Genomic DNA, 21800 nt, shown 5'->3' with positions numbered 1-21800 from the left:
ACTGGGACACAGACAACTTGGGCAAGCAACTGCAGGGGGGCACCGGTGGCCGGGAAGAGGCTGGGATGCAACAAGGATGCAGCTGGGATGCCATCCCCTCACCTCCTCCAGCCATGGAGACCCTTGGCCAGGAAGCAGCGGCCCCGTCATGCCAGGAGATGTAATCTCTCCTCCATTGTGGGCTGTGGAGCAGCCTGCTCCGGGCAGGCAAGCAGGCAGCGTGCCCGGCTGTCACGCTCCCGTGTCCCTGGGCAGCCTGGCCCCACTGTGTCCCTCCTTGGGGGGGACGGCTGGTGGGCCCTGATGAGTGGGGGTACGGGGAAAAGGAAAGCAAGGAAGAGCAGTGACTCCAGACCCTGGGTCCTGCAGCCATTCCTAGTCAGTGCTTCCCACGGGGGCTGCCGGGCCGACGCTGGCGGCAGATAACGCAGTTTCCATGTCGGCTGCTCCCTATCAGCGTGGTGGTGGCGGGCAGACAAGATTGTACCCCGAGCACGCCGTGCCGGGGGGGCTGTCAGGAAGGGATCCCGGCCCCCTTCACCCCACAGCCAGCCCTGGTGCGGTTTATTTTTGCATGAGTTGTTTTCTTTCCGGCTTGATGCTGTCCCACACGGCAGTGAGAGCTGGACCAGGGCCCCTGCGCCTCATTTCCTCGCCATAAAACAACAAAGCGGGGGGCGAAGCGGCGCGCCGGGCTGGGGTGGTGGGTCACTGGGTCAGGGCACATGCCGCTCCACGGTTCCTCCGTGTGCTCAGCCCCGTCGGCCACCCCTGCACCGGCATTCCCCGGCCGTGCTGCTGCCGTGCTGCCCTTCCCGAGGACCAGAGCTGGGGCTCTCGGAGCCAGGGCTGCGTGTCCGTGTGCCGGCGGGAGCTGGCGTGGAGGGCATCACCCAAGTCTAGGGATGATGCCCCATCAGACGGGTGCAACACGGTATCCCAAAGCTTTTGCCCTGGTTTCTGCTCCTCTGCTTTGCCCCCACAGCACAAAGCGGATCCCAAAGAGGCTGAACCCCGTGGCTCAGCTGCCTCCCCTGGACCCCCAGAGCAGTCAGGCACTGCCTGCACATCCCAGGCATGGACCACCCCCCGCCACAGCCCACCCAGCCTGAGCCGCTTGTGCCCACGGTGCTCCTGCCACATGCGTGCTGGACACCACCATGGCCTGGGGACCATGGCCAGTCCCTCCAGTGGGACGTGGGACAAGGGATGGCTTTTCTCCCCCGGTGCTGAGGTTTCACTGGGGCTTTGCACAGGGCATCGCGGGGTCCCACCAGCCCCAACGGGGCACCCCACTCCCCGCTGCTCTCCCCTGCAAGCCAGGGGGCAATGCTGGCAGCTGGCACATCACCGAGGACACATGTGGGCAGCGTGCGGGCACATGGTGAGGCCATTCCCCAGGCACGGTGGGCAGGAGGGGGGCTGGGGGCACCCACCCCAGCTCCGGGCTGCGAGCAGGGGGTTGGGAAAGGCGTGTGTTTCCCTTTAAGAGGCAGGCCCTGGAGCTGCTTCCTCTCAGCCTTGCAAGAGCCCTAAACACAGTGCATCTGCCTGCAGCCTGCCTGCACGCCTGCCCGCAACCAGCGTGAGTAGGGCTCGGCCCCGGGGGCTGGGGAGGGCTGGCACCCCGGGGTGGTGGGCACCCTGCTTGCTGTGGAGGGCGGGAGGGATGGCATCGCCGTGGAGGGTGCTGGGCATCACCGCGGAAGGTGCCGGGCATCGCTAAGGTGGGTGCTGCAGCGTGATTCTCACTGGCATTTCAGTTGAGGACGCCGGGCCCCCCGCCACATCCCCACAACACTGGGCTCCGGGCGGGTAGCTAGGTATTGGGGGGCATGGCGGGGGGGGGCAAGGCTGATGCTCCCCAAACTGAGGTGTGAAGCTGCCAGTGCCTCGAGCTCGCCCTGCCACGCGTGGGCAGCACGTGGCGGCGTGCCGCCGGGCTCCGGAGCCTGCAGAGCCACGCACCGCTGCCGCCGGGCTCCGGGGCTGTGCTGGCCGTCGAGCGGGTGCACCCTGCGTCCTCCGGCTCCGCACACCACCGTGGGTGGCAAGGGTAGACTGCACCCCACGGGGAAGGTGAGCCATGGCGTCAACCGTGGAGGAGAGTCCGGGAGCGAGCAACCCGCGGTGAGGCAGCCAGTTGCATGCCCTGGTCTCCAGAGACCATCACGGTACCCTGCACTGGACCCTTCCAGGGGTGAGCACCCGGTCTCCCACAGCACCCTGGCCTGGGGCACCTTTGCAGGCACTCATAAACCTTGTCTGCCACGGGGGGCACAGATGTCAGATTCCTCCCAGTCTTGGAGGGGGGCTGCTGAAGGCTTGCCGGGTGCTGGGCCCCCTCTGCCGGCTCCGGGAAAGCTCGCAAGCCAGCAAATAGTGCTGCGAGGCACCCTGGGTGAGCCCCGTGCAGGGCATCCTTGGGTGCCTGGGGTACCCAGAGCTCAGGGCAGCATGGTGCTCCGGTGCTGTGGGACAGCTGGGTTTCCTCCCCACCCAGGGGATGTGGTTTGGGAGCAAAAAGTGTTGCGTGGGGTCAGCACCAGCCGACTCTGCGGTGCGAAGCGGCAGCCCTGGGTTGGAGCCGCGGGTCCTCGGCCAGGCTGGCTGGGTGCTGCCAGGCTTTGTTCGGTGCCGGGGCAGTGGAGGCAGCCCCGAGCTCTCTCCTCCCCTCCTTGGCTGGGTTGCACGCTCGGCTGCCTCTGTAAACCGAGCTTGCGGCTTACAGCGGGGCTTGTCCACTTCTCTGTCCCTGCACCCCCTACGTGATGTTTTGCCAGTGCTCTGTGTTCAAAGGACACCTGGGATCCCATTTCCCCTGGCTGCCCTGTCCCCAGCTTGGTCTCAGCTCCCCACTCCAGGCAGGGCAGTCTACAAGCCCGGCAGTGAATGCGGTGGTGCTCAGCATGACCCAGGCAGGAGGATGAGGATGGAGGGGATTGGGAGCCCCTATTGTGCGGCAGGTCTGGGGACATAGCTCGGGTTGCCTGCACCCTCCCCTGTGGGCAGGAGAACCGCTCTGCTGGCTCTTCCCACCCCTCTCCTTGCATCCCTGCAATGAGTTCTGCCTGGCACCACGTGCCAGGCAGCACTGGGGTGCTCCTGGTTATTTTGGGGTGTTACTGCAGCCCTTTCCCCCTCTGCAGCCCGGGCTCAGGGTTCGGCCTTGCTCCCCAGCCATGCTGCTGTTCCCGCTGCTCCTGGAGGCCACCCTGCTGCGTCTGGCCAGCGGCTCCCACCACCCCTTCTACAATGGCTTCTACTACAACCACATCATGAACGACAAGGGCAGTGGGCAGGAAAAAGGTATATTGGGGACTGGCAGGGCTGGCAGAAAGGGGGACTGGCAGGTTGGTGCAAGGGACTGAAGTGCCCCCCCTGCCTCTGGATGGGCCTGGCACTCATCTCTTGGGGTGGATGTGGGGCCTAGAGGAGCAGGCGGGGATGCTCCAGGGATGCTCCGGGGATGCTCAGGCAGAAGAGGAGGTGGCAGGAGGGAGGGGGCGGAGTGGCTGCAGGGGGATTTGGGGATGCTGCCCAGCCCTGGATTCCAACCAGCCCATCACACCTTCCCTCCCTGTCCCCAGTGGTTTACTTTAACGGAGCCAAACTGGTTGTGGAGACTCCCAAAGACCCTGTCTACAGCTCCAGTGGTGCCAACGTCACCCTGCCCTGCCACTACCACTATGAGCCTGACATGGAAGGCAAGCTCAAGATCCGCATCAAGTGGTCCAAGCTGCGGGATGACTACACCAAGGAGCAGGATGTGCTGGTAGCCATTGGCAAGACCTACATGGCCTTTGGGGACTTCCGCGGCCGCGCTCACCTCCACCAGGCCAGCCGGCGCGAGGCCTCGCTGGTCGTCAGCGATGTGCGCTTGCAGGATGATGGTAAATACCGCTGCGAGGTCATCGATGGGCTGGAGGACGAGAGCAACGTGGTGGACCTCCGGCTGCAAGGTGGGGGCACGGTGGGGATCGCGTGACACCCTGCGCCATGCCAGTGAGCCTGGCCTTCCCGTGGCACCCCTTCCTCAGGGGAGGTGGCAAGGCAGGGGGGTCAGGGAGCCCAGTTGTGGGTGGAGAGGAGCTGGGATGCTCAGTGTGGTGGGGTGGTGTCTGACCGGGGATCTCAGCAGCAAGTGAGCCCAGAGCAGTCTGCCCTGCTGGGATGCTAGAGATGCTACTGCGGAGACAGAATTGGGGGTGACTCCATGGCTGCAGTATTTCCTGCCTTTACCTACCCATTTTCTTGCTGTGCTGCACCATGTGCAGCTGTCCCCATGCCTCCCAGCTCTGGGTATCGCCAGGCATCTTGTGATGAACCTTGGTGACTGGTCCAACCCCTCTTGCTCACTTGTCATGAGGGACCTGACTCAGCCCTGTCTCCACCGCCAAGCTCAGAGCTGTGGAAGTGTCCCCCTTGCCACCCCCTTGGCCTTCAGGCCCTGCCTCCCATGGTGGCTTGTCCCCCCCGGTCCTTGTGACTGTGGTCCCTCCATCCCTGTGACAGCGGTCCATCCATCCCCATGTTGGTGGTATACATGTCCCTGGGATCATGGCCCGCATGTCCTCATGATACTGGTCCTTGTGTCCCTGTTCCTGGAGCCTGTGCATCCCCACGACAGTGGTGTCTCCATCCCCACAGGGGTGGTCCATGCCTCCCTGGGACCACTGTCCGTGTGTCCCCAGGACCGTGGTCCTTACGACCCTGTAGGTCCCTGCATCCCTGTTATCATAGTCTGTGCGTCCCTGTACGTGCAGGTGCTGTCCCCACAAGGGTGGTCCGTGTGTCCCCGGGACCGAGTCCCTCTGTCCCTGTGCCACCAGATGTCGCTGGCAACTCGCTGCTGGCGCCGGCATGCCCGGAGCAGCCCTGTCCCCGCACGCCCGAGCCTGGGGTGGTCCCTGTCCCAGAACCTGAATTTGGGATGGGTCAGGGACCCCTGTGGCTCCTGCTGGGGCTGGATTTGGGGCGGATGGGCTGCCCGTGGAGCTGGCTGAGTGCCCCGTCTGCCCCCAGGCGTCGTGTTCCCCTACCAGCCTCCCCGCGGGCAGTACAGGCTCAACTTCCATGAAGCCGAGCGAGCGTGCCAGGAGCAGGGCGCCATCCTCGCCACCTTCTACCAGCTCTTCCAGGCCTGGACCGAGGGACTGGACTGGTGCAACGCGGGCTGGCTGGCTGATGGCACCGTGCATTACCCCATCCGCCTGCCCCGCAAGCCCTGCGGCGGGTTGCACCTCGCCCCGGGCATCCGCAGCTACGGCCCACGCCACCGGCACCTGAACCGCTTTGATGCCTTCTGCTTCTCCTCCGCGCTCAGAGGTGAGTGCTGGGCCAGCAGCGGGAGGGTGGGATCCTGGGGAAGGTGCTGTGCCCCGTTGGTGGCATCCCTCCCCCTTAGGGCACAAGATCCAGCCTGGGTGGGGATGCTTCAGGCGGGGATGCTCCAGATGGGGATGTTCCAGATGATGCTCAGCACTGATGCTCCTCTGTCTTGCTCCCCTCTCCCTCCTAGGAGAGGTTTTCTACCTGGACCATCCATCTGGGATGACACTGGAGGAGGCCAAGCAGAGCTGCCAGGACGTGGGGGCCGAGATCGCCCGGGTGGGGCAGCTCTACTCTGCCTGGAAGTTCCTGGGGCTGGACCGCTGCGATGCCGGCTGGCTGGCGGATGGCAGCGTCCGCTACCCCATCGCCAAGCCCCGGGCCAACTGTGGCCCTGCAGAGCCTGGTGTCCGCAGCTTCGGCTTCCCCAGCAAGGGCAGGTTTGGGGTCTTCTGCTACAAGGAGAGATAAGGAGCCAGGTGGGCTCCTTCTTGGCCAGAGGATGTTTCCAGCCTGACAGTGCCTGGCATCGGGTATTTCCCAGGGCTGTTTTGGGGGTGACTGGGGGGGGAGGCGGGGTTGGGGGGGAGGCTTCTTTTTGTTTTATTTTATTTCCTTCCTTTATATTTTCCACATCTTGCTCAGCAGCCAGCACACGCAGCTGCGCGGGGCAGTGCGGGACCATCCCTGGCATGGGGTGCACGCGAGGACGATTCCCGTGGGCTGCTGCCACCCTGCTTGGCCCCTGCCACCCCGTGGGTGGTGGCCCCTTCCCGCGGTGGCAGCATGTCACCGACACCCGCCTGCCCTTCCAGGCTGGTCCTGCCCCTGAGCTCGCCAGGTGGGAGCGAGGCAAGGCTGGATTCGACCGGAGGCAGAGAGCGGGTGCCTCTGTTGCATCCCAGCTCCTCTTCCAGCCCTGTCCCCATCCCACTGAAGGATGACATTGTGCCTGTCCTCACAGGGGTGCCAGTGCCTTATCTCCACGCACACCTCGCCCGGACGCCACTTGAACTCTGGTGCCTTCTTCTTTGAGCGTTAGGTTATGAAAAGTTGTATTTTCCTGGACCTCTTCTAATAAATCAGTGGAGAAAGCCCTGGAGCAATGTGGCTGTGTCCCCATCGCTGTGCCAGCACGAGAGGGGTCTGCCAACGAGAGGGAACTTGGGGATCCCTGGCTGGACACCCGAGCTCCTGCAAGGGCCCCCTTGCTCCCTCATTAATGAGTGTTAATTAACCCCCTGGGTGTCAGGACAGAAAGCTGGAGGTGAAGCAGTTTCTGCTGGCAGTGGGTTTTAGGCATGTGGGTTAACCCCTTCCCGGGGCAAGAGCTGTACAGGGGGGTGACGTCCTACCCCATGGTCCTTTGGTTGAGGCTTGGGAAACACCCAAGGCTGCACTCTTGGGTGCTGGCTGGGGCTGAGCTGGTCCCATGTAGCCTGGAGCACCCTGTCTGGGCTCCCCTTCCTTCCCTGCTGCCTTGCCATGGGAGATACCCCCAGGCCCACACAGACACCCCCCTTCCCCCAAAAAACCAACACTGACAAAGTGCCCGTTCCGATTTCACTCTCTTTATTATTTATCATTCTTTCAAAATAGGATATGTTCAAAAATATAAATAGGTGCAGGGAACGCTGGTGCCCCGCACGGTCCCCTGGAAAGAGCACATCATCCCAGGACGGGTGCTGTGCCGCAGGGGGGGCGGTGGGGAAGCAGAGAGGGGCCACAGCCCCCAGTGCCCGGGTCCCGGGTCTCAGCATCCCCTCGCCTCCCTCCTCCCACAGCTCCTTCCACTGCAGCCCCCCGGCCCTCCCCACCCGCCCTGATGCGCTGCAGCAGTAGGAGGATTCTGGAGAAAAAAAAATAAAATAAAACCCCAAAAGGTGCTGTTCACCCCGGAGATTAAATAACAGAAATAATTACATTGTTCGTGCATAAAATCAGGAAAAAATAATCATCTTTATTATTTAACTTAACCCCCTGCCCTCTGCAAACCCACCCCCCTCCCTGTCCCCGAAGGCACGAAGATAATTGGAACCGGACGGTTAGTAAGAATGCTGAGATCTAATTCGCTTTGCTTTGGTGCTTGGAAAAACATTAATTTTTTTTTTTTTTTTATATATATACACAAAGGTGGGTTTGTCTTTAATATAATTTTTTTTTTTCCTTATATGACAAAAAAGCAACAAGAAGAAGAAGAAATCGACTCTGTTAATATAACTGTTCTGTTAAAAATCTCTCTTTCTCACTTTCCCCCTCGGTCTCTCTTGCCCCGCTCTAATGGGTGGGTCTCTGCACGGCTCTGCCGCTGGGTCTTGACCGGCTCCTGGGGCTCCTCTTGTATAGCCTGCGCTGGTAGTTGGAGGCTGCAGAAGAGGGAGGAGAAGAAAAGGCACCTTGTTAGCAGGAGCTGGGACAGAGACGCTGCTTGTCCCACCCTGGATGCCCTGGCTCCCTGGAAAAACACGGGCAGCCGCAGGCAGTACTGCCCGGCGGGCGGCTGTGTGTGCCCCGGCGCCAGCCTGCCTGTCCACACACAATTGGCCCTTCTGTTGCCCCCACGGCCGGGGTTTGCTTCACCCAGGGGTGAGGGTGCCCGCTGCCTACCGGGGGCCTGGGCAGGAGCATCCTCTCTTCAGATGCTTGTCCCATCCCTTCCCTGTGCTCGGCCAGAGGGGCAGCTCTGCTACCGGGGTGGGCATGGCTGCTTCCCCATCTCACCCGCTGCCCTACCAATCCCTTCCCGATCCCCCGGGACAGGGAGGGAAATATCCATCAGCAGTGGGATGTGCTTAGGGCACAGCGGGGGAAACAGCCCCGTCTGGCTGGCAGGTTCAAATTTTCTGCCTGATCTTTGCTGCCAGTCTCCCTCAAAGCTGTCACTGCTCCAGTGTTTTGATAATAGCCTAGGTCTCTTGATCGCTGGCGGGCCATGCCAGGAGCAGCCTGCAGCTCTCCGGATCTGCGGCAGAGCTGAGGGAATCAGCAGCTTGGTCTGTACCACGCTGCTGCCCTCGGACACCTCCTCCATCCCTCCTCCTCCCTGGGGTGGAGTTTTGTCCCTTAAGCCCATAGTGACTTCCCCTGGTCGTGGGACCGTTGCTTTAGCTGGGATTGCCCAGCTGGACCAGAACCTGGCAAGGAGGACACTGGACAGATGTGGTTTGGCTGAGGTCAACGAAATTATTGGGAAGCTGCAGGCGAGCAGCAGTGGGACAGGGGAGTAGGCAGGCTTGGGATTGGGCTGGGACACTGGTGGGAGAGGGCTGGCTGCTGTCAGCTGGAGGCCTGACAGGAAAAGGGTCAGGAGTCCAGCCCTGTCCCCTGGCTTAGCTCTACTGCAGGTCTCCTGTCTGCTCCCAGGGCAGGAAGGTGCTAGGGAAGGGCTCTGGGGGACAACAACTCCCCCCTCCTACTCCCTCTGCTGACGCAGGTGGTGCCAAAACTCACCCTTTCAGAAGCCATTTCTCTTACTTTCCTTTCTTTAAGTAGCCTGGGCCCTTGGTAAACTCCTTGTTTCCTTCTCCTGGCTCTGGACCTGCCTCTACCCTGCCTAGGTGGAAGAGCTTCCAGGGCAGGAATTGCCCAAGCTGTTCCTCCAGCCAGCCCCACGGTCCACACCTGCCCAGAAGATGCCAGCTCCCATGGCCCCATCGTGGGGGACCTTTCAACAAATGAAGGGGATCATGAATCCCCCTTCTGCCAGTCTCGGAGCCTGCACCCTAAGATGATGCCCCCCTCATTCCCAGCTCCTTCTCCCAGCTGCAGGGATGCATCAGCCCTAACCCGAAGGTAAAGGGGCCAAGACCAAGACGTACGGTTTAAGCAGGATATCCGCGGCTCCTCCCACTGCCCGTTGGGCTGGCACCGAATCGTGGGCACGTGGCGTTGGATGTAGCCTTGGTTGCACTGGTACCGCACCATGGAGTTTATTTCGTAGCGGTCCTTCTTTCGACCGAAGGTCCTGGCGTTCTCCACCACAGGGGGGTCCCCACAGGCCACTGCAGGAGATGGGCAGAGACATGGGGAGCTCGAGGAGTCCTGGCTGAGTGGGCAGCTCACACCTGGGCAGCTCCTGCCTGCCCGGCATGGGCTTGTCACTCCTCCGGCACGTAAAACCTTAAATCCCTTTGAGATTGCCTCTGCTCACAAAATTTAGGAGCAGAGGGATACGGAAATTCTGTGATGGGCCTTGAAATTAAGCAGCTGTCTGGCTCAGGGCTCCATTCCTGCCTCCCGGAGAGGCAGGGAAGAGCTGGGCATCACAACTGCTTGCGTCCGTGGGTGGGCACGGACCTGGCATGCAGGAGGGATGCAGCAGACAGGGTATGGCTCTGCCTGGGGACATATAACCCCGTTCTTGGTGGCTTACCTTATTTTTTTCAAGCCCTCAGGAAACTCTCTTAGAGCCTTGGCCAATTTCTATTGCTAATTCCTTCCACCTCTTTGACCACCCTTTGCAGTCACAAAACCCACGTTCATGTGCACTGAGGGGCTCCACTCCAGCCCCTCAGCTGCTGCCTGAGCCCCCCATCCTTGCTGGCATGGTGTAGGGTGCTGACCTGTTCCTTTCTTGCAGGTGAAAGGGAGGTGATAGTTGCAGGGAACGTCATTCCATTCGCCTTGCTCGTGCCAGATCATCACAGTGCAGTCCTCACCCGCCGCGAAGAAGTTATCAGGTTGGTTGGGCCGCCAGTTCTCAAATTGCTGCCAAGAGAGGAAAGCCCTTCACCTAAGGCTGAGCCCTCCCCTCTCCTACTCCCTCCTTCATCCTTGCTGCTGCCTCACCCGTGCATCTCACCAGCAGAGACCATGGGTTGCTCGCTTTGCTACTACAACGTTATTTCTACCGCAGTGATGCCCAGGAACTTAGCTGACCAGCTTTACTAGAGGCTTGGAAAAACCATGAGCCTTACAAAGTTTAGGGCTGTCTCCACTCAATGCCCAACCCCAACACTCAGCATGTAACTCATGGGGCTCCTCCCACCCAGGGGGAACCTCTTCCCCCCCCCCAAAAGCCGGTGCCTGCCCGAGCCGCAGGCTGCAGGCTCACCAGGGCGTGCCCGTCGGACCAGCGAAAGTCGTTCTCCACAGCTCTGTCACTGAGGCCGATCCACTGGTAGTCCTGTGCGTGGCCTGCAAGAACCGGACAGGGAGAGAAGAGTGGGTCGTGATTCCCCTACCCCTTGTTGGAAGCATTTCTTTGTCATCTCAGCTGTCTCTAACCCTGGAGCCTCTGAGTCATTCGGCTCCTTCCCAGTCACTAGCCCCTGATGTCCTTTTCTCCCAGCATCATGTTTGTCCATCTCCCTCCCCACTCAGCGTGCCATGAGCATGGGTGACCCATGTTCACACGGGTCACTGCACTTGCTGCATCAAGTGAACACCTTGTGACCAAGCCACATCAACAATGTGATAAGAGCGAAGATCTGAACTAGACAAGAAAGGGCCCTCTTCCGTCTCATGGCTGGACGGTTCTTCCTCTCCTGTGCAAGGTTGAGACCTTCTTAGGAAATATATAAGCACCAGTGGGGCAAATTGTGCTTTTTAAGTCATGTTTGATAAATCCACCTGTAGAATCAGAGTCCAACAGTTGGACCCTTGCCCAGTCTCAGGCTGCCCTCAGCACTCACTGTTCACAAACTCTTGCTCCTCTGGGGTGATGATACTGCTCAGGTGGGCTTGATGTTGTCGGCATCTGGTCTCTGCATCCATCCAAGTCTCCCTCTCTTCAAAGTGCCTGTAGCAGTGGCCTTGGAACTTGGTCCAGCCTTCCTCACAATTTTCCAGGTCTGAAACACACAAAGGATGGATGAAAAGGAGTTGGTGTATGGGTCTGGAAGCCTTCCAACTCACCTCTTAGCAGCTCATGCTCTCATGGCATGGGACAACAAACACATTGTCACTTACACTAAAAAGAAAACCATGACACTGTTGCCTGTGGGAAATCCCAGGGAGAATTATCAGAAGGCATCCAAGACATACACGGAGAGAGGAGCCTGTGTTGAAGACCTAATATTTCCAGTAATGTGACTAGTGCTACTAGAAAATGTGAGTGATACAAACATTCCTGAGCAATTCAGTCCCTGTGTCATGTTCTTAGACTCTGCTTTTGAGGAACTGACCAAGCAAGAACCCCTCACTTCCCACTTGTGCTGGCCTGAAGAGTTTTCTTGCTTTGGAAAGAAACTTCAAAACCTGAATTCATATGCTCAAAATCAATATGTATGTGTTGAAAATGAAAGAGGGAGGAGAGCCCAGGTTTGGATGGTTGCATTGCTTGGTGTGGTTCTGGGGTTCTGGAGGAGAAGCAAGCCTACCAAGATGGTAGAAAAGAGATGGAGGAAGAAACTTACCATGGTGGAGAGAGAAAATGAAATCTCAAGGAAAAAGCTTGGAAGCTGCTAGAGAAGTATAGAAATTTCTCAACATTTCAGAGCATCTTTTACCATCTGGGAAACACTGAAGAGTTGAACCCACTGACTAAAAAAAATAAAACCACAGATGGGGGAGAGCAGATGCGAATGGAGAAACCACCAGAAAAGACCTCCAGCAGCTCCCATGCAATGCAACACCACATGTATGTTCCATGTGACCAAAGGAAACAGAAAACTAAATGTGTTTAATCTCAGCCTTTCAGATGCTGGATCTACCATCCTTTCTCAGGTGCTTACTGCTCTTGGAGTGGTGGGCTTTCATGACTTCTCATGCCTCTCTCCCTTTCCAGTAAGGCTTTCTGTACTCTCTTTCTTCTTTGTTAAACTTGGTAGGTCAAAGCACTTGTCACCTTCACTCACACTAATTCCTGCTAAACCACCCTTCTGGTATTCTTCCATCTGGAGACAGAAGATGCTTCACAAACTTTGGAAGGCTTGGTAGTTGGTTGAGTCATTAAAAACATCTTTTGCCTTCTTCAGCAGATCAAATGGATTATCTGGAAGTAGCTGAAGCTCTAAGGATTTGGCAGGCAGATGGCTTGCACAAGGTGAGTAGAGAACATGCTCTGTCTTTTGAGATTTAAGACTTTTTTTCCAGCAGCCTGAACGCCACCCCTTGTCATCACAGCCTGGTGATGGGACAGCACATGGCACAGAACCTCAGCAGAATATTTCCTAGGAAAAAGGCCGCTCTTTCCTACATACCTGTTAGGAGGAAAAATTACAACAATAGCCTTGGAAAAGAATGGCAAAAATCTTGTTCCCTGGTAGGGCCACTGTCATGGTGAAAAGAAGGACTGGCTGTGTGCACAGATGGCAAAGCTCACATACGGCGTCCTGCTGTTCTTGAAGGCCAACAGAAAGGACAGTCTGCCTCATGGGAATAATGAACATTTATATTCCCCACTGGATTCCGGGCACTGACTTCCTCCTGCATGTCCCAGGCATCACGAGCCCATAAATCAGAGAAGAGAGAAAATTAAGTCTGGCTTGAACCAAACAAGATTGTAAGCAGCTGCAGGGTAGAAAGTCTCTTGTGGGATTACAGGTATCTTCAACAACAGATAGCAGGGATGTGTAAATCAGGGGCTGATTAATTTGCATTAGGAAAGTGATGTTAAGATAGCACAACTCCTGCTCAGATGGCCCAATGATCCTGAACCACCTTCCTACGGTCTACTCCACATGTTCATATTGGAAGCAGAAAGAGAGATGCAGAGAAAGGGAATGAAAAAGTCCAATATATATTATCATTGCTTATGCCAAGGTGAAGAAGCCACTGCAACCTAATTTCTCTTTCATTTGAGGAAGTCAGGAGAGCCTCAGCTAAACTGATAAAAATTTGGACTTCCATCAGCTTTAAGAAAAAAACAACAACTATTTTTCTTTTCTTATAGAAAGAAAAAGAAGTATTAGTGCAGGTCAGTGTACCTAATTTTGATGGAAAAATAGGTCACTTCATGCTTTCTCAAAGTTCTACATTCCCTGCTGATTTTGCCACAGGAAACCATGTTGAAGAGATGACAAAAATGTCATGCTGTGTCAGATCAGTGGAGATTCCTGGAGTGAACGAGGCTTCTCTCAGCTGCATCTTCACAGATTGGAACACAATCATTTTCATGGCTCACTTGAAGCATCCTTCCATGAAATTCCAGTCTAGCAGAGAAAGTTTGCCTGGGGTAAAGATGTACTCAGATGTTCCCCTGCTGTTACAGAGGAACAGAAAGACCCTTGAACCAAAGAGACAACAACTTCTGTGAGCAACGTTATGATCTGTATGGAGCTTTACTAGATAAACTTAAAAAAGAGAAAGCTGAAGAAGACACCAGAACCTCCTGCTTAGGAATCTTAGAGGACATGGTGCTGTGATGAACAGGCTAATCAAAATATATAAACAAAAGACTCAAAGCTTTTCCCTAGTGTATTTAAAGCTGCTGTTAGAGGTTAGCTTACTGAGATGAGAGCAGGACTGATGGGAGGACTTGGAATACACTTTTTTGGGAGTAGGGTGGGAACAATGTAGTGCAGCAGTTAGTAAGATTAGCTGAAGCCAGATAGGCCGTACCGATCTCACACAGGTCCCCTCCGTAGCTGGGAAGGCATAAGCATTTGAAAGAGTCGATGCCATCAACGCAGGTAGCTCCATTCAGACAGGGGCTTGAGTGGCACTCATCAGTGTCTGCAAGAAATCAAGGGCTTCCATTAGGGCTCTGGGCAGACAACTCCACCAACAGGAGAGTTTGTTTCCTTGCTTGTTTAGGAGAGAATATCAGTTGTTTTGGGGGAACTTGGAAGTTGCTAGGGTCTTATTTTAAAACATACTGCCACTGTTGCTGTTGGAAGAATGAAGGCAAAAGACCCAACCCACCCTACAAGGAAGTCATTGGTTTTCTGTCACTTGATGGTTGAACACCACTCTGAAGATATCAGTACAAGCTCATCAAGATGTATCCAGTACATGGCACTCAGTGTCTTTGACAGCTGTGGTAACTCTTCTTTGTCCGCTGTCTTTGCCTGATGCATCAAACATGCAAACTTGTGTCTGTGTCTCCACCAGCTAAGGGTCTACGAGGAAGAGTACAGAATCCTCATAAGTGATAGAAACATCCTGAAATAGATCTCTATCTCCTAACTGGCTTTCCTGGTTGCCAGTGCTCATTACTAGTTTCTTCCTAACCATAATTTAGATGAAGTTCTGGGGCAAGAAATCTCTTCTCAGTGAAGATGAAGAAAGTGCAGAGAAGAAGTGGGTTCAAAGGTGGTTCAGAGACCCTCAACTTTTTACTTTTGAGGATCTTAGACCTAACTATGGGTGCCTCTTCCTTGGTGAAGAATAGTGGTGTGCAGTACCACTTTCTCCAGATCTTTCCCCACAATGTGCTCTCTTGCTTGTGATGGAGTTGGAAGAAGCTGGTACATCTTTTTCAGCTGTGGATTCCATCTTAGTGGAGGAAACTACTCCTAGTTTCTCATCTAGATACAACAGCACTTAAGAACCTTTTTGATTTTCTGGATGTGAAAATAGAAGTTGGTATAGGAAGAATTTGGCCCCTAACTCTCCAATGTTCCTCAACTTGTTAATTAGCACAAGTAGTAATTGCCACCATTTGGTAGCACTTCCATCCCTTGTCATCTTGGGGCAGAAGGCAGGAAGCATAGATGCTCTGAAGAGGGCCACAGGTAGCCAGTTTGTATCTATATATTGTAAAATCTAGCTTGTGATGGATGTAAAAGCTCTTCTCCCAGTATCTTTCCAGATTGAACCTTAAATCTACTAACTGAGATTTGGAATCAGAAGAAGAGTCATTCAGAATGGAAGGAGTTTAGAGACTTTCAAGTCAGAAACAAGGAGGAATACTAAAGAAGAAAGTGGGAGCACATCCGCACAGGTTAGGTTAAATGATGACTGGTTAGATCCTCATGCGAGACAACTTTTCTCTTTTTCACACTCAGAAGAAATGTAAGGATTTAAAAGTGCTGACTAACACTCCATGCTCTTCTTGTTGATGAGAGGGGTTAGTGAGAAAACATTCAAAAATTATAAACATGCTCGCTATGGAAATACCAGAGCAGAGCAGCGACTCCCCAGGGTCTGTGTTCATCTTCTGACTGGGGTATATTCGGTCGGATATTGTCTCCCTGCAGAACCACGGCCCAGCTGCTCAGTGTTCCCAGACTTATGAAAGCAGATGCGTGTTATACCTCATGTGTCTGTCTAGTCACTCAGTGGCCAATGTCTGATATGTCAACTAAATGTTGATGTGTTCTGTAATGTGCCTAAGTGATGGAGAAAATCCTTCCTGACCTTGGATGGTAAATCCATTTGTGCTTTGGAGCATGAAGATTGTCATCTTTATTCTAGGCTGTATCACTGCGAACAATGCAATTATTCCTCAGATGGCTGACGAACCTCTTCCTCCAGTTTTGCAATTCTTCTTGGAGAGAAGGGATTTTTTGCTCTGCATTGCCCTCCTAAATACTCATGAATGCTTTCTGGATTTCTTTGTTCACTGCGACATGAAGAGAATTCCTGTTTCCATAACACTAATAAATACTTTGAGACTTTCCAGAACAAAATAGGGATCACGGGCCTAGTAGAAGACGGGAGATGAACTTGGCTGACTGTTGCTTATTAGTCACACTTGGAGTTCCTAGAAGATAGAGAGCATAAAGGAAAATGAGGTATCCTGAGGGATGATTACAACTCTAGAGGCCCCTTGGGCTTCCCAACAGCAGTGGCAGCAGAAGTTTGTATTGATTCCAGTGGGCTCCAGCTGAACAAGTAAGGAAAGGCTCTCCTTTGTCCGTTAGGGTCCATGGAGTGGAAAGCATGCCACAGAAGTGGGAACAAAGCACACACAAAGGCTAAAGCAGAACGTTTAGAAGGGAATAATGAGTCTTCAGCTGTCTTCGGCCACATGGACTAAAAGCTGGTGCATCCAAGAACATTTCTGAGATGCAGGAGACCTGCTGTGAGTTGCATCCCTGGTTTTGGAGAAGGAGGGAACAGGCACACATGTGCAAAGTCATTACCACAAATTTCCAGCTGGGAAATAACCCTGGAACAGAATTTCCTTTTACAGATACTGGATATAATATGATTGCACATATTATACATGCTGTAAAAACAAATCTCTGCATATAATATATATGTTATATGTCTCTCCATACATATACATATATATTTTTATATATGACACGTAGAGAAAGGGTGTGTACTTGTAGGTAGCATTGGAAAAACAGACAACAAATATAAGTTACACAGACAGGTATTCTTCCCAGGAGCATACTGCAAATGGCTGGAGAGAAGATGTTTTAAACACATGATGAAATACCAAACTTCCCCTTCATCCCGTTGGGCTGTTGGGGCAGTGACCTTGTTGTCATCTGGGTGTAGAATCACCTCACCAAGCTGATATCAGGAAACTCAACTGTGTCTGTTGGCTTGGAGGAAGTGTTGTTGATCCTGGTCCTCCCAGAAAATCTGGTTCTTGGAGGTCTTTTAAAAAGGTTAAGTTCTAAATGACAAAACTGTCAGTGTTGCTGTCTCTGGAAACCTTGGCAAGTTGATTTGTGTGTGTTTCTAGGATATCTCACCTAAGTCACAGGATTCATGGGAGGTGAGAACTCCAGTAAAAAAAAAAAAATCCTATCTATCATGTAACACTTGGCTATTTTCTTCATAGCATTTTATATACTGTAAATGTATCCACTTCCACATAGTTTAGAGTGAGATGAGGTTAGTAAATCACTGTACACCTCTTCAGCCATCTGAAAAGCCTGTGGCGCATTAGGTGTGCCAGCTCTGTTCAGCTCGAAGCGAGTGCCCACTTCCACAGCCAGGCACCTTGACACTCAAGGATCTTACACAGTCATGAGCTACTTATTTGCTTGGGTGAACAGTCATTCAGAAAGTCAGCTCTGCTTTGGGATGCCGCTCAAGTGCTTATCAACTGACAAGAAGACAATACTACTGCTATTATTACCCAGTGCTAACAAAGGACAAATGTTTGGACATGGGATGCAGAACACGGGCAGCCCTTGCTTTCAAGAGATTCAGCTCTAAAACAAAGACAGGGAAGAAAATGCCTTGTGGTGCCAAGAATAGGAAGCCCATTTAGAATATATTGTAAACTCCCTTCTTAAGGCTAATGCAAAATTAGCAGCTCTTTACAAGACGATTCGTACTGCAGTTAATATTGCTCAGAAGTTGCAAAAGATTATTCAAATCTATTGTGACAGCAGTTTCTATTTTTTGCTACTGACAGGACCCAAGCTCTAATTTCTAGATTTTTTTTTTTTTAAATAAAACAATTAAAACAAAATATCCAATGAAAACAGGGTCTTGCATCTGGAAGATGTAAACTGTTGGCTGGAGAAAGGAAGGGGAGTTACATAGCTACAATGCAAACTTTGAATTTGTTTCACCATTTTCTTCCCAAGATTTCCTTTACATTGCCAGATACATACTATATTTAGTCAGAACGATTTTCGTTTGGTGCAACTAAACACAACATAAGTATTCTCCCAATGCCTTTGAAAACAATTTGCTGTGCTTGATCATGGAAATTGGAAAGAGAAATCCTTTAGAAATGAAAGAGAAATAGATTGGTACTGGTTTTGCTCAGAAAGAAAATGGCATGCAAAAGTGATCAATGGTGAGAAGGAAATACTTTTAAAATCCTTCATTCCAAGCTAAGAAGACAGTACTAGGAACAGTGATAACGCTTTTTAAAACAGTACAGTCTGTGCATTTCTCTCAATGGCAGCCTGTATGGAACATGAGCAAGAATACCTATTAAACAAGGTCAGCTTTGTGCTTAAAACATCTACTGAGGAGAATCAGCTTGTGAACAGAGAGGATGCTATCATCCAAACTCCGAACAAATTGTATAGCTTTACTGAAGCTGTGAGTAACCAGTTTAAAATATACCTTAGGTTTTAAACTCCTAGTATTGTTCTGTAGAGAGGAAAAAGGTAAGACAGAAAGGCAATGCATTTTCAGGATGTCCAACAGTCCCTGTTGTGCTCCTCACCCCTTCTTTATAGGCCTCCTTGTAAGTAAAATTATCCAAAAAGGGACCGAGAGACCAGCTAGATAATTATCTTCTGCTGACTGAGGAAAAAAAAATAATCCAGGTACAAATTAAATTTGCTTTTCAGAGACTCCTGGGAAGTTTGAACTGTCGATCTGATAGCTCAAACAACAAAGGAAAACATCGGAGCAATTGTAAGGTGACTCTTACAAGAAAATAATAGGAGGAATTGGGGAAAGGAGTTCCCTTGCATTTTAAGTTAAATGTTATCATTGAACGTCACATAGCCAGCTAGTGACTTATGATGAGCAATTAAGTCATTAAAATAATTAACTACAGTAATTAAACCAAAGCCTCCATGCAGCAGAAGGGACAGATATTCCTACAGCCTTAAAAAGCTATATTCATCTAGAGAACAGTAAGTTTGCAGGAGAACCTGTTGATTTGATGGGACCTTCGATTTGTCCAACATCGTCCATCATGGAAGGAGAGGTCAGGAAATTTGGACATCTCTGCCTCCAAAATACTATGTGCAGAAGTAAACTGACATGTATATAACACTAGTCAAGGACTTGCCTCTTCAGAGAAAGGTTTTAATTAAGCTAATAAACTTCTGACGCAAAATAGACAATATATCCAGGAGACATCAAATCATCTGGTCAGACACAAATGGTCTGTGCTTTTTCTTGTCTTTCAGCCAGGACTGGTACCTCTATCTTTTTCTTGAGAGGATACTCTTCATTCCACATTATGTAAAACATTATGAATCAGGTGAACATTTTTTAGACTTTTTTCTTCTGTGATAATCTTATCTGGACCAACAAAACTCTATCCCTTGTACTCCCAGGGCATGAAGAATAAAGAAAGCTGATCAAGACATTTCCTTATTTGGATTCTAACCTTCAGCTGTGTTGGGGCCATAGGCAGCAGACTTCATGAACTCATTTCACCAGAGAAAAGCAAAATTTTACATAAATAGCTGCCATTTCAGCACATTTCTCTTTTTTCCCCCAACTTGAGTGAAGTTTTTAAGTCATTGACTGGTCAGAGTGGTCCAAACCACAGCCTTTCACTGAAATGTCAGCATGCTTTTTTCAGCTAATAATTATTTGTCTTCAAATGTTACCAGAAGCAAAAAGACTCGCTGAGTTGGCATATCTCTGGGTGAAGAAGCCAAGACTATGGACAATTCTTCAAGCTTGTGGGGTTCCTGTCCTCACGGAGGAATCAAATTGCTGTCTAAAGACATGTGCATGTGCAGCCTTCAATTTGGTTAAACACTAAAAAATACTGGCACTCCAAGCGTTAATCTTCAGTCTTCTTGTGCTTCTGGCTCTTGCTTTTAGAGAGAAGTAGAGACTACAGCAGAGCAGAAAAATGTAATTATTCTTAAATCATCCCACTAAAAAGACTGCTGTTCCTAACTGGAACTCTTCAATAAAAGGACAAGAGGGCAACAGGCACATGCCTCCGTAATCCTCACTCTAAACTGCTTCTGTAAACTGAACTAGCTTCACCCGTGCTTTAATGTTAGTCAAAATTAATTGCACTTAACGAGCATCCATTACATCCCACAAACTCTGAGCACAGCACAAAGCATTGATCTTTTTGCAAGAACTAAATTTCAAGACTGGGAAGCTTCAGATACAAAGGCAACCACAACATGGGAAATGGCATTTTGGGTTCCAGTTTATGGTTCTTCCTTGTAGATTTTCCATGTTCACAGTCCCTAGAGCACTGTAAGGAGTAATGACCCAAAAAAGGAAATCTGTGATTAATTTTCATCATTTTTTCTTCTTTTGTCATCACTTTACTCTAATTCTCTAGAATAAGTTTGCCTTGTTGCAGGGGTGTTGCAGGTTCATAGTCAATACACTTTCTTGCCACCTGGATGAACTTTCCTCAGACACTGATGAGGATTTCATTTAACCCTATAGAGACACTGTAGTAAAGAAGCTTACCAATAAAGAGAAGTTTTACCCTATAACATCTTCCCTGGTGGGAGCACCAGCCATGCACGTGTATTCCAGCCCACCTCTAGTTTATAGTCTACAACTAAACTTCATGTAGTCGTTGCTTACCTCTCCCTGTCACTTGCTAAGAAACTGCAGCTGCTACATCGTCATCTCTGTGACTTGCAAATACATATGTTCCAATTTCAGAATATTTTTCAAGCTTCTTCACACATGAGCTGCTGAACACATGGTTTTTCTTTCAAAATACTTCACAAGAATGTTGGCTAACAAATGCTCTGAAGAATTTGGCAATCGACTCGTGGATAATTTATAAAAAGAAAAAGCAATGAAATAAAACCATACTTTGGGGCCAATATATATATATATATATTTTTTTTTTTTTTTTTTTTTTTGCTGAGCCTCACTGGCTAGTTTCCTTCCTTCCCCTCAACCTTGCCTTTGCTGGCTTGTTTTTGTCTTTAGGCTTGGGCATGGCAGCAGACATGGCCGAAAAGCAGAGCCCATTAGGTGTGCAAGGAGGGTTTTTGAGTATGTAACTCCTGCAACACCCTGCCAAGCCGTGGACACCATGCCAGCCTGGACCAGTGCTGTGGGAATGGCCCCCTGACGTGCCCTCACCCAGTCCTGCAGCGTCCGCTCGGCAGCTGCTCAGCAGAGACAGACAGGACCTCAAATGTGTTATGAGCAGGACTGAACAAAGGTTTGTGATTACCTGTTTTCTCAGAGATAGAGAAGTGATGCAGGGGGAAATGTAGTGACTCATTTGAAACACTTTGGGGGATGGAAATGTTGTTAGGAACCAAGCTGAGCTTCACAAAGCCCTGCACATATAGACCTTTACAGACTCCAGAGCTACCTATGTTGAATAATGTAAATTAACTAGAAAGAAGCAGTTCAGGAGGTAACGTGGGAAGGGAGCGGAATTAATATTACTTTTGCTAGAAGGAACTGAGCAAATCTCTTTGCACATACATTTTGTACCACACTTAAACAACATGTCTTACATGAACATGTGGCCCAATGAGAACTGAGCATATGTAGGGCCTTCATACAAGAGCACAAGCATTGATGGTTTTCAAACGGGGCCTGCACCCAGGAGCCTGCTCCTGACTGCAGCAAAATGAAACCAAGCCATGGCCAGGGATGTGGCAGGACATCCTGTGTTACCAGGCTCCTCCCTTGGCCAAGAAGCAGCCACCATCAAGAACAGCAACATCCCATCTCATTTTCTTCTCATTGCAGTATCCTAATGCCTCCGTGGCACCTGAACACTGCTCAGGGGATGCTTGTCAGAAAGCTACCAGAGTGTTTTCACCATAAATGTTTACTCAGATTTAAATATTGCGTCTGTTTACACTTGGCAGCAAGGGATCCTACCAAAGACAAAATGTCAGATTTCCAAAGAGGGCAGGGTGGAAGGAAGAGTGTTTATTAGTGGAGCTGACAAAAAGTCCCGATGCTCTGAGCATCGTGTCACACATTTAGCCCATTCTAACTGCAGAGAGCAGTATAAGACACAG

At 51.5% G+C, this 21800-nt stretch overlaps 2 protein-coding genes across 5 annotated transcripts in view; one reads left to right on the top strand and one right to left on the bottom strand.

Annotated features, from left to right (window-relative positions):
- The first annotated feature begins 1537 nt into the window (after positions 1 to 1537).
- On the top strand, positions 1538 to 5872 carry HAPLN3 (hyaluronan and proteoglycan link protein 3). 3 transcript variants are annotated; one of them, XM_032994361.2, is made up of 5 exons: positions 1538 to 1585; positions 3181 to 3309; positions 3591 to 3962; positions 5026 to 5328; positions 5522 to 5872. In XM_032994361.2, the coding sequence occupies exons 2-5, from the start codon at positions 3183 to 3185 to the stop codon at positions 5800 to 5802; spliced, it is 1083 nt and encodes a 360-aa protein (XP_032850252.1). In that variant the 5' UTR covers positions 1538 to 1585; positions 3181 to 3182; the 3' UTR covers positions 5803 to 5872. The 3 variants fall into 3 exon arrangements, with proteins under 3 accessions (XP_032850252.1, XP_032850250.1, XP_032850251.1); XM_032994359.2 differs by having other exon boundaries at positions 3150 to 3309; XM_032994360.2 differs by lacking the exon at positions 1538 to 1585 and adding an exon at positions 1646 to 1727 and having other exon boundaries at positions 3150 to 3309.
- Positions 5873 to 5923: 51 nt separating this feature from the next.
- ACAN (aggrecan) overlaps positions 5924 to 21800 on the bottom strand; it is a 52230-nt gene continuing 36353 nt past the window's right edge. The window contains exons 13-18 of one of the 2 annotated variants that reach the window (XM_032994357.2): positions 13834 to 13947; positions 10965 to 11123; positions 10385 to 10467; positions 9894 to 10038; positions 9150 to 9332; positions 5924 to 7697 (exon numbers count right to left, since the gene is read on the bottom strand). In XM_032994357.2, coding sequence (XP_032850248.2) covers positions 7609 to 7697; positions 9150 to 9332; positions 9894 to 10038; positions 10385 to 10467; positions 10965 to 11123; positions 13834 to 13947 — 773 coding nt within the window. In that variant the 3' untranslated portion in view covers positions 5924 to 7608. The remainder of the gene's footprint in view (positions 7698 to 9149; positions 9333 to 9893; positions 10039 to 10384; positions 10468 to 10964; positions 11124 to 13833; positions 13948 to 21800) is intronic. The other variant, XM_032994358.2, reaches the window with a different exon arrangement.

Source organism: Tyto alba, unplaced genomic scaffold (genome assembly GCF_018691265.1).
Source record: "Tyto alba isolate M040663 unplaced genomic scaffold, T.alba_DEE_v4.0 Super-Scaffold_41, whole genome shotgun sequence".
Lineage (NCBI taxonomy): Eukaryota > Metazoa > Chordata > Aves > Strigiformes > Tytonidae > Tyto > Tyto alba.
Note: the sequence above shows the minus strand (reverse complement) of the source record. Positions and strands in the feature narration are given on the sequence as shown.